Genomic DNA, 27855 nt, shown 5'->3' with positions numbered 1-27855 from the left:
TTCGCTTTTTACTCTCTCTGACCAGCATATAATCTGCTTTTCCAGGGTCTGCCTGTAGTATATATTCCTTTCCAACCTCTCCACCCAACCCCTCCTCCAGTGGGGGGGAGGGGGAGATCTAGCAGGCAACAAGCTCCAGGTGGCTTTCTCAATCACTTCACTGCCAAAAAAAAAAAAAAAAAAAAACCCTCCACTAGAAAACAAGTTGGGGTTTTGGGGGTTGGTTTTTGTTAGTTTGGGGAGGTTTTTTAGGGGAGGAGGTTGGTTGGTTGAGGTTTCTTTTTTTTTTTGGGGTGGGGGGAGAGAGAGAGTGGGGGAAGAGTGAAGGGCGGGGGGGGGGAGCCTCGCTGGAGAGGATTGGTTCAACTTGGAAGACAGGGAAATTAGTAAAGCATGAGTCTCTAAGCCATGCTGGTGGCCGGCGCTCCGAGGAGAAGGACGCTTTAGGAGCAATTAGCAGCGAGCTGAAGGCGGCGGCTGCCGCAGCCCGGGAGGAAGCGAGGGCAGCTCCCGGGGCTGCCTCCGCAGCAGGCACTGCTCGCTCCAGCTGCAAAAAGGTTTCAGATGTCCCACCACTGCCTGACCCCCTGCAAATAAGGGCTGACCACCAGAGGCACATCCCACCTCTGACTTGTAATCGCTGACATTTAGGCTAGAGCTTCCAACCTGTTTACAACCAAAGGGGGAGGGAAAGGAAAGGAAAGGAAGGGAGGGGGGACAAGTTGGGATTTCTCCTTCTCTCTTTTTCTCGGGTTGTTGTTGGGTTTTTTTTTGTTTGTTTTTGTTTTGTTTTGTTTTTTTTTTTTTTTAATACTGTTCTGGGGGATTCAAAGCAAAACAAAGAAACTTCCTTCTCTGGGGTTGTCAGTGAGAAAAGGACGAGTTGTGCAACTGGTTTGAGATTTGCAAAAAGGCAAGAGGGTGGGGATCAGAAGAAGGTGCAAAGCCACAAAGCGTGAGTGCGCGTGTGTGTAAAGGTGTATGTGTGAAAAATCCATTCCGGCAACCCCTTTCCGCTGGTTATTATTTATCTTAGTCGTTGTTTTTGTTGTTGTCATTGACTTTGCTGTCATCTATTTTTCAGACCTTTCTGCATCTAAGATGGTGAAGAAAGGAGTGAGGAAGAGAACAAAATAACTGCTGGAAAGTCTCAAACCAGGTTGGGGAGTGTGTGTGCATGTGGGGGGGTGGGGAAGGGAAAAAGAAAAGAGGATTAACCACAGCAACCCCCCCACCCAAAAAAAAAAAAAAAAAAAACCAAAAAACCAAACCAACAACCAACAGCTCTTTTTTCTGAGGGAGGACTCGAAGGATTAAAAGGCAGCAACTTCTGAGGCGATTTGTCCCCTGAGTTATGGATGTTGGTGCACTTACTTCAGGCCAGATCAGAGTTCAGAGGAATCTAACCAGAAGCAGCAACCACCGTCTCTCCACTTGCCTTTTACCAGGTTTTACCCTTCCAGTATGTTTCATTTGATAAGACATTTTCCAACGCCCAGAGTTTCAGTACAATGTGCAAATGGATACTGACAAATGGTGCCTCAGCCTTTTCCCACCTGCCTTGTTGCTGCTTGCTGCTGCTCTTCTTGGTGTCTTCTGTGCCTGTCACCTGCCATGACCTCGGCCAGGACATGCTGTCCCCGGAGGCCACCAACTCCTCTTCATCATCCTCCTCCTTCCCCTCGTCCTTCTCCTCTCCTTCCAGTGCGGGGAGACACGTGCGGAGCTACAATCACCTCCAAGGAGACGTGCGCAAGAGGAAGCTCTATTCTTACAACAAGTACTTTCTCAAGATCGAGAAGAACGGCAAGGTCAGCGGCACCAAGAAGGAGAACTGCCCGTTCAGTAAGTACGGTTCTGCCGCCGCGCTGCTGGGCAGGGGCCGCTGCGCCCCCGGGCGCGGCCGCCCCGGGCCCGAGAGCCCGAGCCCCCGGCCGGGGAGGGAAGGGAGAGGTGGCGCCGCGGAGGGGAGGGGGCGCACGGCAGGGTTGGGTGGGCTCGGCTCGGCTCCTCAGGGACGCCGCTCCCGGCCAGCCCTTATCTGCGAATCTCTCCGGTTACGTTTGTTTTGCAAATGGCCTCGCTGAGCACCATTTGTTTCTTCGCCAGGCAGAAGAGCAAATTAGAAAGATTTGCAAGGAAGTGGCGGGGAGTGTGTGGAGGACATTGTCTCCTGAATCTGAAAATCATTATTCCCTGTCATTAGAGTGCCTTGACGAGAGCGCTGCATTGGAGCAATTAATCGATTGCCCGCACGCTCCTCTCCCCGAGCCGCCCGGTCCGCGTTCCCTCCTTCCCGCTCCCGGAGCAAGGGTGTTTATTCCTGCGGGCCGAGGTCTTGCCTGGGTGCGCTCTCCGCAGCGGGGGTGCCCGGCGGCGCTGGGAGCCGGTGCGCGGCCGCGCTGCCGCCCGCGGTGCGGCGGAGGCGGTGCCGTGCTGCGCCCCGCCGGTCCCGGGCTGCAGCGCCGCTATACCGCTACTCGCTCCATTGTAAACATCTGGGGCTGCCTTCCCACAGACCTCACACGCGTTTCATTGTCCTTTTCTTTCTCTTTCTTTCTTTTTTTTTTTTTTTTTTTAATAAATTATTTCAGAGCAAAAGTCATATGGCAGTCTCCATAGCTAAGTTTCGAGCTTTTCTCCAGAACTAATTAGATGCTTAGTAATAGCATGCTTCTGGTAATGTATTTTTGGCTGTTAGTGCTAGAAATGTATCCTTTACTTGGTTTTCCTGCCTGTGCAGTCTCAAGTTGAACTGTACTAAATCACAATATATTGCTTTCTCTTACAAATCTTAACGGACTATGTCCCACTATAGGAGCATGCTGAGAAAGTAAGCTCTGTTATGCAACTCAAGGAAACTCTAAGGCTTTCTTCACTGGTAAAGAACCACATTTTGGTTCTTGTGTTGTTTTACGTACATCCAGATAAACCCGGGAATAATTCTGCTGTTAAATTAAAACAACTGAAAGTGAATTAAGTAGATCCCTTGTTAGCTAATGTGTAAAATACTAAGTTCTTCAGCAGGTTGCCATGCTATATGATAGACACTGCTGTTAATTCAGCTGTATTTCTAATAAATGCCCATAATATAACCTTAGAAACAGTGAGAAAAGGGCTGGAGTATCATGTGTCACTGCTTCACTTGCTCCACCTTGCAACTTCATGCTTTATCACTCACTCTAATGTTTGCAAATGCTTTAGATGTCAAAGCAGCTGAATCTTACCGTGGCCCTCTCTGTATTACATAGAAAGGCAAATACTTAAAAAACAGGGCTGTGAGGGAGGCTTAACTTTGATTAATTTGTGTGGAATGAGGTCCTAGAATGGTGTTTCTTAGATGACCTTTGGATTTGGAGGAAAACAGCACCCCTAAAATGGGATTCTGAAAGCTTTGCATGCATCTCCAAGAACATCAAACTGTTCTGTATAGCACACTGCTGCCAAAAAGGGCTGTAAGGTGCCCACTCTGACAGCAGTGTACTCAGGCAAGTAACTACACATCTGACCAGTCCCACTTAGCCAGCAGAATTGCTCAGCGAGTAAATTTATTCATATGCTTGAATTTTTGCAAAATTCCTGCCAAGAAGAGGTAGAATACACTGAAATGCACAAATACATCTTCCTACCTTTTCAAGCTACATGCAAGATCAGCCCCCCACAACTGCGAGAGGAGATGTGCATGGTGTGTCTTGGTTTTTCAGTCAGTGCATCAGAAAGAGAATTGGCCTTCTCAGTGATACCATGGTTACTGTCACATCTGCAGAATATCTGCTGAAAGAGAGGAGAATGTAATTTTTTTCATATAAAAGCAAAACAATGCCTTTATTAAACATAACTGCGTCCTATCACTGAAGATTGCATGGAGTGATGAAAGGATTGCCATCATCTTAAAACTTGTAGCTTCCCTACTGTACTTACATCACAATGGCAGACCTAGTGTACATCCTTCAGCTCAAAACTATTACCATCCTGTTGACAGAAGTCAGAGTTCTGTGTTGTTGATTAATAGTCATTATAATATGCAGTGTGAAATTGTCTTTTTTTAAAAAAAACATAGTCTGAGACCATTTTAAAATATATTTATTGTGCCTTTATTCAAGGCTGTTTGCGTAGCAAAATGTTGCAAGTGAATTCACAAAATCTATCCTTTTCACAGCATCATGTGTTGCAGTGCTATCATAATACTGCTATAATCCCCAGCTGGACTGATTCCATGCAAATATATGGTATCTCTCACATGGTCTGAAATAAGTAATTACATGTGAATAGATTTCTGACATGCATAGAGTTAGCCAGCGAGACCACTAAATTGTAGCCTGTTTAACATTACAGGCTATTTAATCTCTAAAATTAGTTTCTCCCTCTGAAACCATGTTTTCCTAAACAAATAAGAATGTCTATTGACACACAAGACTGAAATATTCTAATTTGGAGGCTAATTTTGTCATATGCTAATGTTTAAAATCCATTTATGCTGCAGAAAAGTCTTATCAGTAGGTTTGTAAGATCGTGATATGTTGGGTAATTAGACAACAGCTTTCATGGCTCTCTGCCAATTAAGCACTGTCAAGTAAGAAGAACAGTTGAAGAAATTCAGAATAAACATTCAGAAAACAGAATTTAGTCCCCAGCTTTTAAACAGCTCAAGTAGCATTCATGGATTAGCTCTATAAATATTGTATAGAGTGCACTAAATTAAAGTTTACTCTGGCAGCTGTATTCTGACCTGATTGCTTGGAACTATTCCATCATCCTTTCTCTACCTGTGGATTACCAGGTGGTTCCTGACTGTTCTGTCAGAAGACTGGCAGAACTTGCAGCACTTGGCATGGCTGGAGGTGTCTGTCACTAGATAGATGTAGGACACTTTATTTTATTTTTCCTTACATCTGGAAGTTGGTCTTCAAAATACAACTACTACCTTGTCCTGCAGCACCACAGCTGTGAAGTACCTTGCCCCTGTTCTTGACAGAGCCCTTCACAAGCACAAGTAAAGAGAGCTGTAGTTTTTTCTGGAGGCTTACACACTAGATGGCAGACAAACAAATCCAAAAATCCTCCGAAGAGCAATTACAAAAGCTTTCACTATAGCTTGAGCTCTGGGATCACCAGGAGAATCTTAAGACATATATTATAATTGAGAGGGAACTGCATGTGTACAGATTCTGACTTTACTCCCACACTCACTTATCTCTTGATTAAGATAGAGAAACTATCTGGGATTAATGGTTGGCATGCATTAAAGCTACATGCTATATGATAGGCTGGTTCAAGAAAACTTGAATGCATGTCTCAGTGCTATACAGTTTTCAGTTGTCTTCTAAGGCAACTGTTCACAGTACTATAAGGCACACAAACTTCAAGTTTGCAGGACAGACCTTATTAGTTGAAGAACAACAACAAAATACACAATACTTCGTTGGCAGCAGCTGACCTGCAGTCTGTGGAGGGCGTTCTGCCTGACCAAAGTTTGCAGGATCAGGCTCTTACTTAGGTACACGTTCACAGAGTGCAGTCTGCATCACTGAGCCTGGAGATGAGTGGGAAGGATTGCTGGAGGGATTCCTGCGGGCTTTGGACCAAGCAGTGCTATGCAAAACCTACAGTAGATGGCGGCACAGCCACTGCCTGGTGTCACCTCTGCTCAAAGAGGTGGACAAGAAGGGTCTGCATCCTCAACTGTGCAAGCTAATTTAGTTCAGGCAAAGCCATTCCAAGCAAAGATATTCTATTAATTTGTCTTCTGACCAACCCAAGTGGACTATTTCAAGAAAAAGGCACTGTGTTGCAGAATAAAAGTGTATGTCAGGGGACCTAGCAAGAAATAATTAGCTAATTCCCACAAGCTAACCTGTTCCGGGCTTTTCTTCTGAGTATTCAATTATCTTTTATACTAAGCTTTAGGAACTCTTGAAGTCCCTGATAGTCTTTGGTTTTGCTTTGGTTAGCGTGGGATAAGCTTAACAACATAGTGAGTGAAAGCAAGAAAGTTTTGACCCTCATTCTTTAGCCCAAAAGACTGTAAACAACCACTCAACTACTAGAAGTGATGAACATTACTAATGAGGATTTTAATTGTGTGCATATATACATGACATATAAATAGATATTTGTGTTATAGATTGGGTTATATGCAGAAAAATAGCATTAAATATGTTTTGATTAGGTATACTTCATTTGATACTCATTTTTTTCACCATACCTCTGGTGCAGAAAAATAATAAAGTGCCATAGGTACCTTAACATCAGTTGTGAAGCTCCAAGCAGATTAGAACAATTGATAAAATACACTCTTTTGCTACTGAACATTTTGTAAACTAACTGTTTGGGATTATTGACTCCTTATCATATGTGTTTGTAAATTAATGAGAGAATTTTTCACTGTTTTTCTAAAGACTGATTAGTGTTTTGCTCATTTACTCTCCAAAGAGTTCTGTTTTATGGCTTTACCAATCAAAATACTTAAAACAGAAAATAATAAAGAGTGGAGTAATTTGAAAAGTTGGTTCTTTATTGTGAAATGTATTTGTTCTTAAGGATATGATATCTCACTTTCAGGTTTTTGTTTGTTTGTTTGGTTGGGGTTTTTTTTGTTTGGTTGGTTTTTTTTTCCTTTGGTTTTTTTTCATTTGGTTTTTGGTTTTTGTCTGTAGAACTCAGTTATATAATTTATAAGCCACAGTATAAAACCATAGGCACTTAGGATTTATGAATGTGGAAAGAATTGTACTATTTAATGTCTACATGACACTCTCCTGTTACCCTTACTGCATTCCTGCCTTGTGGAACCTCCATGCTGATACTGTAGCCCTGTCATAAATCTTTTCAAAATACACAGTTGTAAGAAATCTTTTTGTCTTCATAAATCTAACTTATAGCCACTTGGAAATAAAAAAGATCCCAAGAGTTAGGAGCAACTGGAAGTTTGTTCCTAAAACCCCAGAAGAAAAACAAGGGACATACAGGTTTATAGATGCCATGTTTCTGTTTTAATGGGAGGGTTCACAGGTAGTGGCTCAGTCAAAACTTCCCTTGAAGATGGCATTAGCTGAGTGAGCAGTATAGAATGTGCTTACACTTCTGAAACATCTTGGATGCATTCACTCATAGGATAAGATCCTCTGTTTTGAAATAAGGCATTTTAAGATGACTTTCAGATGTCTTTGAACTATGTGTGTGAATAGGGGCCGTTTCACTTCAAATGAGAGTCAGATCAGATCCTGCAATAGGGGAGTTTTCATTTATTGCAGAGCTTCTTATATTAAAAAAAAATAGAAAAATCTTTCTATGTGCAAATCTTTTTAAACTGTGTCTTAAGTTAAAAATCACAGGTACGTGTATGAACATAGAGCAACAACTCATGTGATGCGGATTGCTGACTTTTCCTATGAGAAAGTAATGTAATTGCACAAAAAAGATTCTAAATAGGAAAAAATATATATGTAAATATGTTGTATTTCTATTTCTAGGCTTAGTATTTGGGCTGATAGTGTCAACAAAGCAGAGATATTACTTGGTTGGTTTGGGATTTCTTATATAATCCCTTCTTGACATTGATATGCCATGACAAAACATTGTTTTCTATTTGGTGGAGAACTTTTTGAATCAAGCTCTTACTGTCTCTTTTTCCCCAAAGTACGACCAGGTTGAAATTTCATCTTGCTTATTTAAACACTTGCTACTACTGCTTGCAGTTGTATACATCACTGAACTACTTTATCCTAATATTCTGTGGTATATCATCTAATGACCTCTTTGTCACTTGCAACATCACAAATATTTTGTTTATCAGCATTGCCAACCAGTGTCAGCTTGATGAGGCCGCATGAAAAAGTAACCCTTGCTCACTTTGGGCTGCGTATACCAAACTACCAGATAAGAAATGGGGGACTGGTTTAGTTAATCTTAGCACATGTTTGTTTCTCAGTTGGTAGGTATATTAGTGCCACTAGTCTAACTGTGTGTACCTGTCAAACAAGTTTTCTTTCTTTTACTTTGACAATTTATTTTTATGTGATATTTTTCTGTCTTGCATCCTTTCATTGCTCAGATGCTTTAACAGGTAAAGTAGTTAATGGTGCGTCCAACATCAGTTCTGTTAACCAGAGGGATTCTTCCCTAGCTCCCCTAATTGCTTCTGGTTCTTGGGCCAATTTGTTGTAAAACATCTCTGTTGGTTACAACATAGTAAAAAGGAGACAGGAAACAGTGTTTCATGAAGTTTTGAAAAGTCAGCCTGGGAAAGCTCTCTGTGTTTATGAAGAGAATTAAAATCTTCGAGGGCAGGAGTCAGGAGGAAGTGGCTAAATCTTTAATCACTGAATGGATATTAAAGCTGAATTCATTAATTGGGCAGATTATAAAAATTGATTTTGGCGCTTCATGAGTGCAGTGCAACAAATAGAAGTTGCAGGAGAAAGAAATGGTTACAAGTAAGCCAAGTCTCATACTAAATTGTGGCTTTAAAGACACTGTTTTTAAATTAGGTCAGTTGTGTTCTTCCTTTGAACATTCAGTTCTAATTGCAACAGTAAATCAAAGAATATGCTCAAAGTAGATTCCCATGTAAGGTGGACAACTGGACAGTGCCTTTTTACTGCTACTAACACGTGCATCCAATTACTGGGTTGATATACTCACAATGTCAGCTGTAAAGCATTCTCCTATTTTATAGTTAGCCTAAAGAATTATTAGCCCGTCCCCTTTCACATTTACCTCTAAATAATCTGTCAGAGTGTATATCTTCTATAGTTAAAGAGGAATTTTCACACACATCGAAACTGACTTTCAAGGAAAAAGGAAATGTTGAAACTACACCAAATAGTTTTATTCCTTTTCTCTTTCCCCTCTTCCATAATTTTTGGTGTTGTCAAAGAGAGGAAAAGGTTATGGATAGTAGGAACATGAATGATTGTGAATGTTATATAAAAATAAAGAAATAAAGAAGAAGGTCAGATCTTTCATAAACCTTGATTTAGGAAAGCAATATGATGCCTGGTCCTTTCATGGTGGAAAACAGATGTGAAGGACATAGTTGTTTCTTGCTGTTCCTGACTCGTCTTCCTATGTGGGGAGCAGAAGTGAAAATGAGGGGGTTGTGGGGGGTGGGGGAATCGTGAGGAGTCTCTGCTCTTCTTTCTTCTGCCACTGATATTGGAGATTCAAACATTGCATAGAAATAAATGAAATGTAAGTTTTCTTTCAGGTTCCTGACACACAGCTGTGCAGCTGTAGTCAGCATGTGTGGGAGTTGGTGAGGGAATGCTGAAGCATTTTGGAATCATTCAGGATGTTATTTAATTGGAATTAAGGCACAGTGCTAAGTGGAGACTGAGTATAAATCAATAATATTGTGCCCGCATTAGAGGAAGTGGGTGGGATATGTGACAAGTACCAGATCAGTACTAGAAAGGATGACAAGAAAGAAATAGGGGCAGCATGTGTCATGAGTGGGAGAGAAGTGGGGAGAGGGGGAGCATGGCTTACCCCTTTTGGCAGCTGTGAGCTGCCAGTGATGTTGAGTTGTCCTGTCTGATCTCACTGTAACATCTGTTTGCTCAAAGACTGAAACTGTGAAGAATTAAGGTGCCTTTTGAATTTGTATAAAGTGTGTGCTTGATCTTAGCATATGAACTTTCCACTCCCAGTTTCATTGTGTCTTCTTTGACCCTATTCTGTAGATATTAGATACTATTTGGTAGCTGCTCTAGGGTTTTCTTCTTCATTTTATTGTCTTCAAGAGGATTAATAACCTGCTTTATTCCTAATATCAAATTCAATATTAACTACGTACAAGCAGAAGGGTAGGTGAATTGGCCCTTGAAAGTAATAAACTATTTGAAAGAACTACAAGCTCTGCATTAAAGAAATAAAAAAAATAGTTGAGGTTTTATTTGGTTGTTTTTCTCTTAAATTGTCTAATACGCTAATACGACAAACTATATTTGTTAAGAGAAGCATATACCTGAAGGACATTGATTTTTGGAGCATGGAATAGAGCATTTTGGTTGCTAGTATGTTTCATGTCATCAAATATGTCATATTTTTCAAGCTTATCATTAAGATTTGAAGCAGATACATAGTTACAAGTTTGTTGCTACAGTGAGCAAGGGAAAATGTGTGCTCTAGAGTAGAATAGGAGATGACTGCATTTAACACAGTTAATATTTTATAAGACTGCTGTTTAGTATCTTCTTTTCACAATTTTATTACTACACTTTAGGAGATGCTAAATCTTCTGATGTTCTCTGAGGTGGTATTTTAACTTCAACAGTACAAAGTCTTTTCTCATTTATTTCCCAGATACTTATTTTTTCTCTATGTTTTTTACTGAATGTAAACTCCAAAAGTATAAACCATGTGATAAAGCCATAGAACTGTATAATATCCCAAGTCAGAAGGGTCTCACAATGACTGTTGTGTCCAAATTGTGATGCTGCACAGGGCAATCTGGAAGTTGATCTGGAAGTACCTCTCTTATCCTCATGAATTATCTTAGTACCTGTGGCACATTTCCCTTGGAGACAAGCTAATGAAAACCTTCCCCTGAACTGTAACCTGGGCTCATGACTCTGCCCCTCTGCCCTGTCTCAGAGGAAGCAAAGTGGTGCATGTGGTTCACATTCTGATGACAGGACACCTTTCCCTTGTCAAAACACTAATGCTAATAACTGCAACACAGAAATTCTGTGCTCACTGAGGATCTGTAACTGCAAAACTAATGGTAACATGAGAAGATGCAGAAGAAGAGTCTAGAGCTAACCGTCACCCAAGGTGGGGTTGCTTTCTGTTAGTCTGCTTCTGTGTCTAGACCTGGTTAATCTGTCTCTTCAGATGCTGAAAATATAACCTCCCATACAAGATACCTGTGTAGTTTTGGTGCTACTGTTTTAGTAGCTGGATCAACAGTTCATACTTTGGGTGAAGAGCTAAGGCACCATATGTAAACTGGAGCAGAAAATTATTACAAGCCTAGTTTCACTGGGCATTCTGGCCTACAAACCATTGCAAGCTCTTTAAATTTTCACTTCATGTCGCTCTGACAGAAATAGCTTAGAAAGTGAGTAGAATGTAAGAAATGGGAGGAAATTATTATTGTTTCAGCTTTCTAGAAGAGAAGATGCTGATGAAAGCACATGTGCAAGTCCAGTTCTTATGAACAGTGACATTTAATGTCATGTCTGATAGCTTTTATTCATAAAGCAGCATGACCTCTGCTTCTGCACAGCCATGAGCACACATAAGCAATGACTCACTTTTTAGTCCAATGAGTTGTTTACACTACTTAAGCAGATAATAGAAAATTCAGTAATGCAAGTACTGGGAGGTACAAGTTATGCCCTTTCTGAGGCTTAAAGGTAGATTCAATATAAGAAGTTTTGCTGTTTTTCTTGGATTTTGCTCTGTTGGCAACCCTACTCCTGGGCAAAGAATGATGGAGGGAGATGCTGAGATCATACAGACTGGTGATTCCATCCACCTTGGGAATGATGATGTTTCCTATTGATGACACAGAATGGGAAATACTGCTGGACAGGGAAAGGGTGACAAGGCTAAAAAGAAATTAGTGCTCCAGGTGCTATGAACAGACCATTTCAGTCACATCTTTCTGTGTCTGAATAACCTGAGAAGTGGCAATTGGAACCCAGCCTGTACCTGCCATGGAATATAAACTATGTTGCAACTCCATATTAGTTATTCCTTGGTACTTCCTTTTCTCATATGACATAAACCAATCAAGAACAGCAACTGCTGATTGCTTAAAAGATGGAGATTGTTGTATATTAAGAAACTACAAGACTGAATGCACTGACGTACTAAAAAGAAGAATACTGTGGAAGACAGAAAGATTACTGTCAGTAAATGCAGGGTATAAAATACCTTGCTATAGGGCATTGGAAGAGAAAATACTTTTCATCTGAATGAAAAACCTCACAGAGCAGCTATTCAGTGGAGTTTGTCTGGGAAAGCAAAGGTCCAATACCAACTTTCTTTATAGAAGAGCTTGCAGGGTATTTGAACTTTAAGAAGATTCTTAATGACTGTGATGGATTTTTGCCTCAGAACAAGACTGAAGCAGATACAGACTGGAGTAATGATGTAGGATTGCAGGAATGATTATCCTTCACATTGTGCTGTGAGAATAAAGAAGCTGAGGGAATCCTAATGGTCTTCATGGTGATTGTCAAGTAGCATGGAATAGGAATCTGCTTAAAGAGAGAGGGTAGACAACTGGAAAATTTGCCACAAGGATGGTCTGCTGGAATTAAAATTTGAGTATAAGGAATTCCATTAGGTATTGCGAAATATTAGGTCTTATATGTTGGTTATCCAACATATTTGTTGGATGAATAAATTTGTACCTCAAAATTTCTGAGAATATTTAATTTTTCCTTGGTTCTTTGCTGCTTATAAAATGAAGTTAGCAATGCTTCCTACCCAAGCAAGGGTGTTAGGAAAGACATTTATTTGTGAAACACATCAGTAACACAATGATGAGTGCCAGGAAAAAAAAAAAAACACCCAGAGGGTAATCATCTGAAAGGTTTGGATCTAAGGAATGGTAAGGGCAGTTTTGTCTTCCTATTGAGCAGGGAGGAATAGGCTGCTTCTTAATTCTATCAGACTAAGGTATTTTTCAACAGGATAACTCTTAAGTTTCAAAAAAAAATTACAATATAACCCCTCTTGCAAGCATTCTGTCACAATTACCCACCGATTTCTTGCACAGCATAAAACAATAATTAATGTCAAAAATATCCCCTAACCAAATAGCATGAGTGGAGGCACATATTGGATCTGGTTCTGCTGCATGAACATTATAATAACAAGCAATGTTAAAATTTCTTTTGCTTAGAAGGTATGATCCTTAGGGTGTTTCAGCTCAAGGATCTCTATAATTGTCATGATTAAACAGTTAAAATATAGTTGTTATTTCACTGTCTTTATTGTCAGGCCTATCAGTAAAAGAAATTTGAGCATGATATCCTCATAATATTTAGAACATTAATGTATTATGTACTTTTGGCAGTGCCTTAATTTCCCTGAAATGCTGTCAATCTATTGGAGTTAACCTACTGGAATTATTTGGGTTTATTTATTTTCTACCATTTTTAAAATTATTGATACTTCCCCTTTAGTGTCACATACATTATTCTTTTAGTTTAGTTTATTACAATTACTTCTACATGTCACAACTTTGCTTTGAAATTATAACCATCCAAGTTAAAGTCTTTTCAACTTTATTGAAAACACTTATAATGAGGCTGACACTTGGCTCATGTGGAATTAATCTGGTCTCTTGGTCATTTCTTCAGTTTCTACTGCTGCAGTCAGCTCTCAAAAAGACATATCTGCAGCTGGGGAGTACATAAGATTAACTTCCGCCTCTCTGTGGCTTCTTGCCTCAGACCACACACCAAATAATTCCTCAAAGCATTATCCAGATTTGCTCAAAATTCACCATGCTTGCTTTATTACTTTAGTTCTGCCACACATGTATTTGTGGACTCTGCTTACAGCTGATTCTCCTTATGAATCAGGAAACATTTTGCAAAATTGAGTATTTAGAGACAAACTTTCTGGTAAAATATCTATATTAATTTTTCTATAGAACTCTTACTTTTTCTGGTTTTGTTAATTTTATACATGTACACAGTGGACCATAAAGGTCAGCAAGACATTTTTGTTTCCATCTATACTATGGACATAATAAAGACTGATACAGCTTTTCAATACCAACTGAATTACTGTAACTGTTTCAACCAAAATGAATTTTTTTTAAAAAAGGAAAAACACAGTGTTTATATTCATGAAGAACTTTAGTGTTGTCTGAACTATTAAGTTCAATAATGCTATAAAAAAATTTGCCACTGGGGGAAGTGGAGTTAAGTCTCTCATCCAGGGGCCTCCAAACCTTAATCACAGTTCAAAATTTTTTAAACTGGAGTCACAGATGTGAGATATACATACATGTACTCACACAGCAATTCAGACTCAAAAGTTATCTATTGATAAGACAAAAACACTAGTAGAGAAAACCATTAATTCTTTCTATTACCTTGTACTTTATACAAGAAGTTATAGATGAGATTTCATTTAACCCATAATGGGGAAGGAAATGTAATTTTGGTGTTTGGGGTTTCTAGTACTCTTAATGTTGGGTTTTCAACTAAACATTTTTTCATGAAGGTTTCAGAATGTTTCTGCTTTCCAAAGAGCCAGTATGTATATGTAAGCTCTTCATTTATAGATGTGTTTCATGTGCTAAGCCACAGAAGTTCCAGGTGCAAAATTCCCTTTGCAGATATACTGACAATGCAAGGGTAGATTGCAGGACAGTACAGCTAATGTAGCACATAGGATGAAGCTTCCAAGGAATCTGTAGAGGCCTGACTGAAGAGTACAATTATATTTTGCCCCAGCTCAAGAAAGATATTTAGCTCTTGGAATGAGCCCAGAGGAGTGCCTCTAAGCTGATCCCAGGCCCAAAACACCTCTTGAGAATAAGTAGAAATATGTGCCATTGCTGCAGTATTTGAACACATGAATACCTTCAGAAGGACTGTAACATATTCTTTACCTAGAAAAGGATGACAAATGTTAGAGATTTCCAGACACCCAAAAGTAATTTCAGAGTTTAGTCAGTTAAAGAACTTATCTGTTCTTCTGCTCTCTTTTTCCACTGGTAATGAGTCCTAGTCAGCATGACCTTGTAGCAGAGTTTGTTGCTGTTGCTTTTTTTTTTTTTTGCATTCCTTATCCAAATGGTAGATTTGTTTTCTGATTCTGAAGGAGAGCTAATTCTCACAAGTCATTTGTCACAAGCCACTAAAAGTGTCAAAGTCTTACAGCAGGTCCTTGGTGGCTTGTTAATCTCTCCTTTTTTACCCCCCTCCTTTTTTTAAAGGAAACAGACTAATTCACTTAAGCATAATGAGAGCCATGCTTGCTATTGCTGATTATGTCCTACCAGCCCAAGTAAAATCTGTCTTGTTTCTTCACCTCCTTCTCTTGGCTCCAACAATTAAAAACAAAGCTGAAAAGCACAGGCTTTTATGACAGAGCTATTTCATATGTCAAATGAAAAATGGAGGCTGCCATTTTCATAACAGAAAAATATACAAATGTGCTTTTCCTTTGTGCCCCCCTCCCTTCTAAATTATCATCAGCAACATGCAAAAGATAAACCTCTATGTTAAATAGGGAGACCAGATGTATGTTTAACCTCTCACCCTCATTTTTCTAACTGGCTTCCATTAGGAACAAAAAGTTAATATATTCTAAACAAAAATAACTGATATGGTGAGGTGAACTTTTCAACTGGGTAAGAGTTCTTTAGAAAGAGACAGTATTACAGAGTCCTGTGTTAGGCTAACAGACCGTTTTACTGTAGTGTTATTCAGAACAATAACTCTGTGGCTACTTTTGGTAAGTAGTAGCTGAAAGTTTGTTGAGTTGCAGCAAAGCCAATTGTAACAAGTACTTAAATTCTCATGTGTTACAGAAAATCTAGTAATATATTCTAGATCCACTGTCCAATGTTAGAATTTTTCATCTATACAGTCATTCCCTAATCCAAACTTGAAATATGGCTGTGATATTTTCCTCTTCTTTGGAGACAAGGACTGAGGCAGAGAGTTTAAAGATCAGGATTTTCACTCTTTTACCTTTACTCAAGCTTATTCCACTGTAAAGCCATAGACTGATGATTCTACTCTGTTCATTATTTTGTGTTCACAATACAAGGATGATGTTCTCATTCTTAATAGATAGGGAAATAGAAAGATAAAGGGTAATGGTTTTCAATTTTTATAGCACAATATTTCTCCAACATAGATGTATATGTATGACAGACTAGATGACAAATTTAAATATAATTTATCTAATTAAAGATAGAGAAAACAGGAAAGGTCTACAAAAGTGATTAACAAGAGACAATAGACAATTCTGTCTAAATATGGTGGTTTTGGAAAGTGGTGTCTCTTGGTAAAAGTGCCCATCAGGAAATGGAGTAAAGTTGTCAATATTTGATAATGAGGTATTCTTAATGAGCAAAGTTAGGAGCTGCGTGTAACCCACAAAGTATTCTTTGGAAGAGTTTGGGAGCTGAGTTTGTTCTATCAGGAAAGATAAATGTTTAAAGTGCTGTTAATGTATTCACTACAGATACCATCTGTAAAGAGTCTGTCTTTTTGAAATTACACAGTCTGAAAATCAGAAGATTTTGCATACAGAGTCTAAATTCATAGTTTTAATTGCCTCCTTTTCATACTGTTAAACTTGTATGGATAAGTTAATGTTTAGCAGAGATTTAATAGAAGAAAAATATTCACCCAGGAATCAAGAATTACTTAACAGAAAGACAGGAGAAACAAGTCTGAAAATAAACTATTGCAATCAGGGAATCATTACCAGAAGTGAGTAGAGGAGAAGCCCTCTAGCAACTTGTTCTACTCCTCAGCTGGAGGTTACTAAATCTCACCAGCTCATGTTAGCATTTCAAATCTTCCCACAAGCAAAATCACACATTTTAGCTTTACTGGCATAAATACAAGATTTCAGCCATTCTGAATTACGTTACCCAAAGCAAGAATACATTGGAGTATTTGGAGAACAGCTAAGCTCCATCTGGAGAAATAGCATAAAGAGTGACTGGTATAGATTTTTTTCCTTTAGGCATGATTCATAAAGGGGATGTGAGATATTTTAAAAGGAAAAAAAAAAAAAAAAGTAAAGGGAGTGTTAAAAATTGTGTGACATTTGAAGTAAAATTACCAAAATCATTTACACTTTGAACAGAGAGGATGGTGTTTTGACCCAGTCCAGAATCTCAGAATTTCAGTTATGTATTTCTAGTATATCTCCAAATCTGGCAAAGTAAAGTAGTCAATTTTTTCCCATTGCGATTTCAATTTCTATCAAGAATATCCTTTCAACACCTTAAAATACCACCTTAGACCCTAGTCCAGGAGTAAATACTAGTTGGTTTCATGAGCTGTGCCAGTCCTGGAAGAGGTTGCAGCTGTCAGCTTTACAGAAGGCTGAAATAGCCAGAGGAAAAGGTCAGTTGTGGGATAAAAAGGAAAAGGAAATTAAAGAATAATTTATTGTGCTGCAAGATGCAATGAGAAGGTAGGAGCACTCTGAATTCCTACAATAAACTCCTCATGTTTTTGTTCCTTCCAACTACTGTAGAAACTCTGTCTTCTCATTATCTGCATAAATATGAAAGGCAAAACCATATTGGAACCATTCTTACTGGATAGTTCCAGCAGACAGTTTCTGTGGAACAGCAGCTTATGCCTGGCAGCAATGATATCTTTACCACATTTCCAGAACATGTCATCCACAAAATGGGCACTCCCAGATGGCCTCTCCTACTTACAAACATGTGCCTGTGGCAGTTTGGGAGCTGTGAGTAGGTGGGAAGTGGTTTGTGGCTCTTGGTCTGGAATAGGGAAGTTCTGCAAAGCCATGTAATAGGTAGCTAGTGAACTTACCATATGAAAAACCAATGTTTGCTTATCTTTCCCTGACTTCTTGTAACATCAGCCTTTGGTGGATCACTTCAAAGTAGCCAGGCAGGCCTTGTGTCCCAGGATCAGGAAGGAAACAGCATTGCTCTGTGATTTATGATGATTGGGAATCTCTGTTGCAGGGACAGCCTTGGCCCAGGAATTTGTTATACTTAGTAAGTGTGTGTCTGTTAATTAAAAATGTGTCAAATTACAGAAAAGAAGGACCAAAGAAAACCTCCTGGAAATCTTCACAACAGCTCTTGTTATCTCCAGTGTTCATTATATAAGTTTGTTCAGAAGTTTAACAAATTCAGTCAATTCCAGATAGGATTGCTTACCATACTCTTTGGCTATAGGCTGTTCCACAGTAGAAGGGCTACAAATGATTCTAACTTTCAACCAAAGTACTGTCAACAGGACAAGAGGAAATGGCCTCAAGCTACACCAGGGGGAGTTCAGGTAGGATATCAGGAAGAATTTCTTCTCTGAAAGGCTGGTTAAACATTGAAATGAGCTGCCCAAGGAGACAGTGGGCTCACCTTTCCTGGAAGTGTTCAAGAAATGACTGGATGTAGCACTTCATGCTACAGTTTATTTGACAAGGTGTTCAGTCAAATGTTGGACTCAATGACCTTGGAGGTTTTTCCCAGTCTTAATGATTCTATGATATTATGACAATCAGAGCTGCTCTTTAAAGTTATTTCAGCCAAATAGTATCTTTAACTGACCCAAAAATTTTATTTCGTACAGTTTACTATGCGATGCACATGTAGGAGGCATTGTATTGTCACATGTACAACACATGTTGTATTCTCTCCTTTTTCATTTCTTCTGCTAATTTTGATATGCTAAGTTTATTGCTAAACAAAGTGCAGTGTGTTAAGACACAGCCCACTATCTTGTGCCTCAATTAACTCAGTGGGTCAGAGCATGGTGCTAATAACACTAGGGTGGGTTCCATTCCTGTATGGGTCATTCACTTAAAAGACTTGATGATCCCTGTGGGTCCCTTCCAACTCAGAATATTCTGTTATTCTGTGGTCTTCTGTTAGTTCTGAATGCAAAGCAAGGTAGCTACATTCACATAGGTTAATGAGCTATGTGCCTTGTTAGAGATTTTAATTACTATGTCACACCCAAAAAACATATATTTCTTGTTTTCCAATCCCAGGTTTAATAACTTTTCTGGGGCAGTTTAATTTGAAGCATTTCTTGGTGATCTTCTGCTTGGATCTGTTTGGACATGTTCTTTTCTTGTGAGGTAATGCTTTCATTTCCTATCTTTCAAGGACTTCTTCTAGGTGCCTGGCCTTAAACTAGAACTGTGCACTATGTCCAAGACCTAAATGAAGAATACCAATATTACCAAAACTAGTAAGCCTTGAAACAGACCTCATTTCTGCCACTTGGCAACGGCTGCTTTAGCGTTAGCGAACAAAATAGGGCCTAGGCTGGTTCACCGTGTATTTGACAGTGCAAAGTGTTGAAAACGTTGAAGTACTCTGTCAAGAGTGATGGTTGGAATGCAGTGATGTAGACAAAAGCAAATTTAAGACATTGGTTGTGTAATGTCAAAAATATAAATCTCATTGATTTGCATGTAAGGCCACATTAAATTTGAAAGGAAAATGTTAGTTAATGGGTGTTTTGGAGAAAGAACTTATTTTCCCTACTTTCTTAAATATGTTGAAATGCCAAAGGATTTTTCCAAATAGAGTGAATAAGAAATATTGAGAAAGATTTTCTTACAAAATCAAAGTACAAAATAATGTCAGTTTAGTTGAAGCATGACATTTTCTGGGAATTAGTTAGAAATATATCATGAAAACTGTCCAATTTCATTTTCTTTTTCACTATCATAAGTTTGACAAGATGTTTCTTTTTTTTTTTTTACAAGTATAAAAAACTGATTTTTATCATAATATTTTGAAAATTGAACTGCAAATTTGTTTGAAGCCCACTACTTCTATGGGGAAATGAAATTAATTTAGTGATATTTTCAAATGAAATAATGTTTGGTTATAAAAGTTCCATGTACAGCTTACTAATTCAAAAAAGGAAAAGAATTGAAGAGAAAAATAAATGCTCAGAAGACAGTTGTAGTATTCTTCGCCAAAATAATCAAGCTCTTTGCTGACATGATGCTAAAGGCAGAGAATGACTATGTTGTGTTTGGCACAGGCCTGTGTCCAAGTTCTTGGTCCAGGCAAGACGTTTCACAGTTTGTAAAATGCCTAAGTCAGTATTTGAGGTTCAAGATACTGATGATTGTATGGCTGAAGTAGGAGTCATTTCCAGCCAATGCTTAGGTAGCTTCTGTCGCTGGGGCCTGTTGAGTTAGAAATCCTAAAGAATTGCAGCACATACCCATTATGTCTTAACACACCACACAGAACTGTTGATTTTCTTGCAGAAACCTCCCCGTGGGTCGTTCTCTCTCTGTCCCACATGTAGAAGGGAGCAGGTAGAGCTCCACTTTTACTTCATTCCTCCTAATAAGTGAATGGATTTAGTATAAACATTAGGAAATATGCTTGTTTTCTCCTCCCCAAGAAAAGCATTGCTTTCCCTGACATTTTTTCAGGAGAAGCAAGACAACTGTCTTTTGTTCTGGATATAATGCAAGCTGAGCAACCAGGATGATTTTTCATGAATTTGTATCTTTTTTTTATGGTAAAAATGCATTTGTGTTTATGAAAGCACTTTAGGAAACAGTGTGCTTTGTGGGGTTGTGTGTTTGCATATGACATAATCCAAGCCTCTTGCTTTTGTGTTGATGAGGGGACAGATGAAAATGTTGACAATCGTGATTTTTTCCATTTTCTCCATTGTGACAAAAAGTTATATTTCCTGAAGCCTTTAGGTATAATTTCACCTGTTCCTGTCATTCTTAGATGGATATATCAGCCAAAGCTATTCTTAGTCCTCCCCTGATGCATCAGGATGTCACAGAAGAAGTGTGGACTGTTGCAGCTAATATATGGAGATAATGGGCACCATATGACTTACTTTTTTTTCGTCCCTCTTTTTTTTTTACTTTTTTTCCTTTTTTTCTGCTTTCATTTTCTTGCACTGTCTGTATGTCTGGCTTTAATCAGTCACCTCTCTGTGAAATGTTTCAATTGGTCCTGAACAAACTCTTTGCTCTTCTCTGATATGGACCTGTGGATTATAGGTGAAACTACATTAAGAGGCTGCAGAGGTTAATTACGCCTGAAAGTTTCCAGTACTCTCCACATCAGTTGACACTCTCAGCACACTACATAAACAATCTGGGAGAAGCTATCATTAGCAAAGCACGAGTACTGCACTTGCCTAGCCCCTGCACTTGCATTTTGAAGCTTTCATACATGCTTGTGCATCTTGCATGACCCATTTATGAATAGAAATAAATTTATAAGTCAGCTGCATAGCCTCTGTGTGATATTTCCTTCATATGTGTAAGCAAAAAGATTCCTACCTGTCCTACAACCATTTAACAGCCAAAGAGTCCTTTTTAAATCCTTCATTGTTACTTTAAAGTACCTAATCTTTCTTTTCTTTTGAATAAAACCTTGTAGTAAATTTGGTAGAACACCTGCATATATTGTACTTGTCAAGAACTTTTGAGTTTCTGTAGGCATATTTTTTAAATTTAAGAATTTTTTTTTCTCTTTTGAGCTGAATGCTAAGTTTTAAGCATTAAAACTGCTTAAACAGAAGTGTTGTCAAGAAAGCAGTGCAAACATCCTGATAAATCTTTCCTCTTTTTTTAATGGAATCCGTGTAGGTGTTAGGTTAAAAACAGAAAGCATAAGATTTTGAAACAAATGCAGTCCTCAGTTCAATCATGTCTCATTTAAGGTTATTTCAGACCAAACTCCAGTAAAATCAGTTATCTCCTATGCAAAACAAAGAAATGAAAGGGCAAGTAGCTGCTTCCCTTTATCTCTTGTTATAATGTTTTCTTACATTCCAACACCATTTTCTTTACTGTTTTTGAAGAGAGAGGAGGCAGTTTTATGCTTTGGAGTGTGCAGGAACAAGTTGAGGAAGGGTTGGAAGGTCAGCCAGTGAGCTCAAAGTGTGGCAATTCACTTCTGTCTCACCTCATTCCTGCTTCTTCAGAGCAGCAGCACAATGATCTTTTAAATCTGTTTGATATGGCTCATATGCTTGAAGCAACTTGGACACTGCTTACATAGGAGCTGTCTTGAATTTGCCTATATGAGATCACAGAAAAAAAATTCTAGGACACTCAAGGAATTCTCCAGGTTGCTAGATTTAATTACCAGAATTTCTAAGGAATTCTTTTGTACCAAAAATAATTGGATCATCATTTTTCTAAGTGGATTAGATACAAAAATATAATGTAAAACAGCCATTATGGTGAGGTATGATGTGGGACATTTTTAGCTGTCAAAATGTGCTTAGAAATGTATAACAAATGCCAACATGATACTGTGAATTGTGAAAAGAAAAAGACGTGAGTTCTGCTGTTTGCTGTTGCCAGTAAATGTCTACTTTTGTTTGGACACTATTACTACAAAAGCCAAGATAAGATTGTGATTTGCCAATTGTTGCATTGTGCTGTCCAACTCTGGTTTTGAATTAAAATACACATATGCCAAAAATTATGTTTATATAATTTAGTATGTTGTGTAAGGAAAGAGCGTTAGGTAGTCTAGTTAATGAAATTGTTACATTTTGGCAGAGTGCTGTTAAATTAAGTTTATATTTAATTTTTTTTAGGATATTGGTGGAAGGAAAGTTGAATTCTATTTCATATTAATTGAAACCAACTAAGCTGTTGATATAATAATGCCTGTAAATAGCAATTAACTGCATTGTGACAGTAATTTTTTCTAAGAGGACAAATCAGAAAGTGCTTGCTTTGAAATAAGACAGTCTAAAGTGGACTTTTTATTCCCCACAAGCGCGTATGTAGAAAACATCCTTTTTGGACAAGTTAGATGTTGCTGGTCCCACAGCCACATACTGGAGGAAATGTCTTATAACTCATAATGTAAGCCAAAATAGGATAATTAAATATTCAGTTCTAGAAGATGGCCCATGGAATATTGCCCACTTTATTATCTTATGTCAGATGAGGTCTTGATTCTCAAAGCAAGTACAGCCTTTTCCATTTTTTTGAGAACATATACAATTTTAAGGCTCTCATTCTTTATCTCAAAACCCTAAACTATTGCAGTCACTTGGATAATGTGACTGCAGTAATTTTCTTGAGTTTGAATATCACTTGGATGAGGGAGTTTGCAGGATCAGCTTTGGTTTCTTTGTGAGCTGCCCAAGCACTTTCAGTTGAACAAAATCTGCACACCCCAACTTTTATGAGTTGTTTATTGTTTATTTTTCCATTATCAAGATGACCAGCTGTATGTTTCATAAGTAGGTTTAAGAGTGTGGCAAACAGGCTCCGGTCGTCCCTTGTTTGGTTTGACACACTTCATGGACACTAACACTTAATTAGTCATTGTCTGATCCAAAGAATTTGAGTGGCTTGTTGGTTTTATTTGTTTATTCTATTCCATTCCATCACCAAGTAGAGAAGTGTAAAACATAGCTGGAAACAGAAAATTACGTGAAATGTCCATGTTGAAAAATTTCTCATCATAGCTAACAGAAGTTTGACCGTTGCACCATTCTTAAATTCATGTTCGTTGTGCAGTGAGAGATGACACTCTTGTGATATACATATCAGAAAAAGCTAGGAAAAGATGAAATTGTACTTAGGAACATAACAGAAAACTGAAAGTGAATTTACACACTTTCTGAGGCAAAAAGAGTGTCAGTCAACATTTGAAAATGTAATCTACTTAAGTTAGACTGAAGTAAAGTTGTCTGGAAATCAACATTAGCACTTTCAAAGGGTTTGTGCTGTCAGTCAAGACATATACTACTCTTTCTTCTGGGCATTTGTTTTCTAGTTTGGATTTTACTGAATAAAAATGTTAAAAAGATTTCCATGCAGACAAAAATTCCAGCCCCGTTCCTTTTTGAATGACTTATATAAACACTTGCAACAACTCAGTCCCAGGATGTTCATTAAAGTCAATGTCTGCTAAGCCTCAAAATTTCTGGCTTTACTGTGAATATTTCCAGTGGTTGCAAACTAGGTAATTGGTTTTTCCCTTTAAACCTAGTGTATTTTGCTACAGCAATAAGCAAAGAGGCTAGTAAAGAAGTTTTAAAGTATCACTTTTTTGGTCAATCCGAGCCAAACCTTGACAGTTTATATTTGTATGAAACCTTTCCCTTCATATTTATTTTAAATTGAAAGAAATTTAAAATCTTTGATGCTAGAAACTAACCCTTTGAGTATCTACTGATAATGTCATGTCCAAATGACATGATATTATCAGTGTCAGTGTTAATTATCAGTGACATTGTCATTATCAATGTTAATTTGCATAGCTTTATACCTTAAACTAAAATATCATCACTGCCATACAGATCATGAACATTTACTTACCAGAAGTATTCATAGAGATGACCAGATCTTACTGCCCAGCTGTAGGAGGGCATTAGGTGCCTTGTAGTGTTACCAGTATACAGAAACCAAGAGAATTGAAAAGGGTAGAGGGGAGAGTAAGATACTTTACACAAGGTGGTTTACTGCAAAATACGGGGGGATTTTTTATTTTTCTGGGTTGGGTGAGGGTTTTTTTTTTTTTTGGTTGGTTTGATTTTCATTTCAGTTTAGTTTTGTTTTTATTTGTTTTTCTTTTTTATGTAAGTCACTGCTGTTATCTAGCTTCCTGGTTTTGATCTCCTGGCTGCAGTTGTTTTGCCCAGATATACATATGCATGAACATATATTGCAGGGAATTTGGAGGAAAGATTTACAGTAATTTACAGAAGTTAGCCACATGAAAAAAAATCAGGGGCATTTCTGTTAGAAACCTGGCTTCAGCTAGTGTCTGCTTAACCACTGTTGAGTCTAATGAATAGCAATGGAGCCTGGAATTACGAAGTGCAGGGAATCATCAAAGGTAATAAAACTGAGATCAGACCAAAGCAGCATCTGGGAGTGAAGTTTTAAGTAGCAGACAGGAATGTGTACTAATTATTGCATTGTTAATATGTAGCATGTGTTGGTTGAATAGAGATGGTGTGAGTAAGGGCAGTCAGTAGCACAGCCAGTAGCCCTGGATTTTATCCATCACAGATTCTGTATTAAATCTCCAGCTGCTTTATAACTTTCCTAATGCGACATATTCCCATGCAAAACCTGTCTGTCCAACTGAGCACACCACTTCTTTCACATGTCACCAAATTTATGTAGCAGCCTAGGACCACTTGGCTTCCTGCTAAACCGGATTGAAAGCTTAGAAGAGACAGCTGGACAATGTTTCACTGCTACTAAAATATTTGCGTTGTATGCAACAGACACTCAAGTTCATCAAAGTGCTTTGATAGCTCTTTTCCTATATATATATAGGAGGAACATTTAGTTGAGATGATATTGCAGCACTGGATTCAAATACAGCTTTCCAAAATGTCATTTATCCTTAGAGAAGACTGTTCTTTATATAAATCATGAAATTTGGAAAAAGTATTGTTTTTCTCCTGGTATAAGGTGTGCCAAAAAAGTACAAAACAGGTACACTACCCTAGTTGAAAAACCCTCTTTATCCTGAATTTTACTTATCTATTATTTGAAATATCAAAACTGTGAAATTAAATTTAATATTCATCAACCTGTTGAAGAGAGTAATATATAGCAATTGTACTTCAAATTTTCAAAGCCAGAGCAGTGTAAGCTAATAAATATTCTGGAAGCACAGGAAGCAATAAAAATCCTGTAGTGCTTTCAATATGATGCAGCAGGATAACATAATCAGCTTTCTCATTTCTTCATGAGAAATAGTCTTGAATACTAGCTGAAGTAATAATGGTAAGTGTGGTCATCATTTACCACCATTTAGCCTTCCAAATTTCAGACTTTCCATCTTTACTGTTTAAAATGCAGAAAATTCACCTGTTTATAGGTAATAGGAAATGGAGTTTGTTCATAATTTGTAAAATGAGGTATTGAATACTACACTGACAGTCTAGTGATGTAGTTATTAATCAGTGATGAAAACTTTTGGTTAGTGAAAAGTAGAGAGGCACTGAAGGAGCTCACATCACCATTCCTTTGACCTGGAAATGGAATTTCTTCTGTGATTTGATCAAGAGCATACATCAGAAAAATCAGATTTTCTTGTGGTTCTAGTCGCAGAGTCATCAGGAAAGAAGGCAGCAGGGCATAGGCCACCAGCTTGATTATGGTGGTCTGGATTTGTTCAGTGATATTCAGTCCAAAACAATCCAATGACCAGATCCTAAAATCCGTAAAGAACTTGTATTTGAAAAGAGAAAGGGGACGTGTTTTGCGGTTCTTCTGGGCTTTGTTCATCCTCCTGTATGCTATTTTTCCCAGTTGGTCCGGATTGCAATAAGGTGTTCCCTATTCAAGTTTTGCTCTCTGACTCTTGGGATCAGAAAGTCTGATCTTTAATTATTTTTTCCCAGCTCTCTAGATTTTGAAGCCTACCTTTTTACTATGTATTTTGCTGTGTAATGGATTTTACTTTGGATGAAAATGCCCACCTATCTGATTTCAGTGCTAGCAATAGCTTGGTCAGCCTCCATGGTGCAGAATGGGAACATTTTTGAAATCTGGAAATGTTTCCTTGGGCTAGAGAGATGGTTTCCCACCCAGCTCTAACTAGCAGTCACATATTTATCCATGGAATCCCCATATGGCTTTGTGGGTGGTAATATGTAAAGGGCAGATTTCCCACCACAGCAGTTTCCCTCAATACAGATTTATTTCCTTTTTGCTCTGCAGAGTTTTCAGTCTTAATCACTGCTAAACTTAGGCCTGGTGTTTGTATTAACTGTATGATGAAATAGTCTATATTGAACCTTACAGCTCTTTGGATACCCATTCGTTACTTTTGTCTTTAAAATTGGATAATTACTTTGAAAGTTTCCTCATCCTGACTAGAGGCAGAATAGAATGTACAAAATCCTGGCACCAAGACTTTAATTACAAGCTCCAGCCTGGAGGCAAATTGGTGACTCTGAGGGTTGAAAACCTCAGCCATGCAGAAAGCAAAGAACCAACAAAAACAGAGTCCTCTGGCTGACTCCTGCAGATGAGAGTGCTGCACTGTTCTGTGTACATAGTGGGGGGCAGAGAGCAGTGAGATTTTGGCATCTTTGTCAGCTCTGAAGTCAGCACTCCTCGGAAATTCATGGCACAGAAATATTAGAGCAAAGGGGTCATCCTAAAATTGATAAATACCAGTTTGAAAATGTCTCACATTGTATACTGATTGGCCGGAGCGAGCCTGAGTGGGACATATTTTGCGGTGTTAACTTGTGAGCTGAATCCAGGAATTTTAGATGTGTACCTGACTTTTACTATAAATATGCTGCAAGGGGCTGAGAAGTTTTTTGGCTGCAGTCCAGTACAAACAGATCTTAGCTCAGTTAGATGATAACTTTCTGGCAAATGTTGCTCGTTCTCTTATTTTGAGTAAATACTGTTTTTAAATCATGGTGGAAAAGCAAAAGAATAAGGAAGGCATGGTTCAGTTGAGACCTGGGATGCAAGAGGCCTTTTAATACACACTGTGACCTTCAATTGTGGCTTGATCCAAAGTCAGGTGCCCTGGATGGAGATAGCAGGTGACCACCTCCTCTTCCTTTGCAGGGTGCATGGACCACTATTATTTCACTCCTACCACATTCATATAACCCAAGTAAATTATGAATGTTGCTTTGCTAAGAGTTTTTCTTTATTTCATGGAGCTCATTGGAGGTTTCATACCCACAGGCCAAAATGTTTCTTAAACCAGTAGCTTTTGACGATATTGTATGATGATTTAATATAAAAGCTATTGGAGGTATTGGTGTCCATGCAGAAACTTCAAAATGGTACACCAATGCTGATTGTCTGGCTCAAGTCTGAGTTTTTGCTTTTAAGACTGCTTTCAAAGAATTCTTGTCCCCTAAATGCTTAAAATTGCATGATCATCATCATCATCTCACTATGTTTTATTACTTCACAAGTGCTACTGCAAAGCAAAAATCTTGTTGAGTACCTCATCCATTCTTAACAGTTTCCAGCATTGTTCATCAGAGGGGGTTACACCTTCTTTCACCTCCCTTTTTTGAGTCACATACCTGTAGAAGCCCTGTTATTCCTTGCATCTCTTGATGGGTTCGTTCCAGCTTGTCCTTGGCTTTCCTCACCCCATCCCTATGTAATCAAACTTTGTGTCCATATCCTCCCTTCATCACCTGTGTTCACCTGTCTATGCATTTGCTTCTTTCTCTG

At 38.4% G+C, this 27855-nt stretch overlaps 1 protein-coding gene across 6 annotated transcripts in view; it reads left to right on the top strand.

Annotated features, from left to right (window-relative positions):
- Positions 1-349: 349 nt before the first annotated feature.
- Positions 350-27855, top strand: part of FGF10 (fibroblast growth factor 10) — a 61286-nt gene continuing 33780 nt past the window's right edge. The window contains exons 1-3 of one of the 6 annotated variants that reach the window (XM_068176688.1): positions 350-557; positions 1085-1159; positions 1285-1845. In XM_068176688.1, the coding sequence (XP_068032789.1) occupies positions 1512-1845 (334 nt within the window). In that variant the 5' untranslated portion in view covers positions 350-557; positions 1085-1159; positions 1285-1511. Of the gene's footprint in view, positions 558-583; positions 634-684; positions 980-1084; positions 1846-27855 lie in introns of those variants that run through there. The other 5 variants (XM_068176687.1, XM_068176683.1, XM_068176684.1 and 2 more) reach the window with 5 other exon arrangements.

Source organism: Anomalospiza imberbis, chromosome Z, assembly GCF_031753505.1.
Source record: "Anomalospiza imberbis isolate Cuckoo-Finch-1a 21T00152 chromosome Z, ASM3175350v1, whole genome shotgun sequence".
Lineage (NCBI taxonomy): Eukaryota > Metazoa > Chordata > Aves > Passeriformes > Viduidae > Anomalospiza > Anomalospiza imberbis.
The sequence above is the reverse complement of the archived record's forward strand: the minus strand, read 5'-3'. Positions and strand labels throughout refer to the sequence as shown.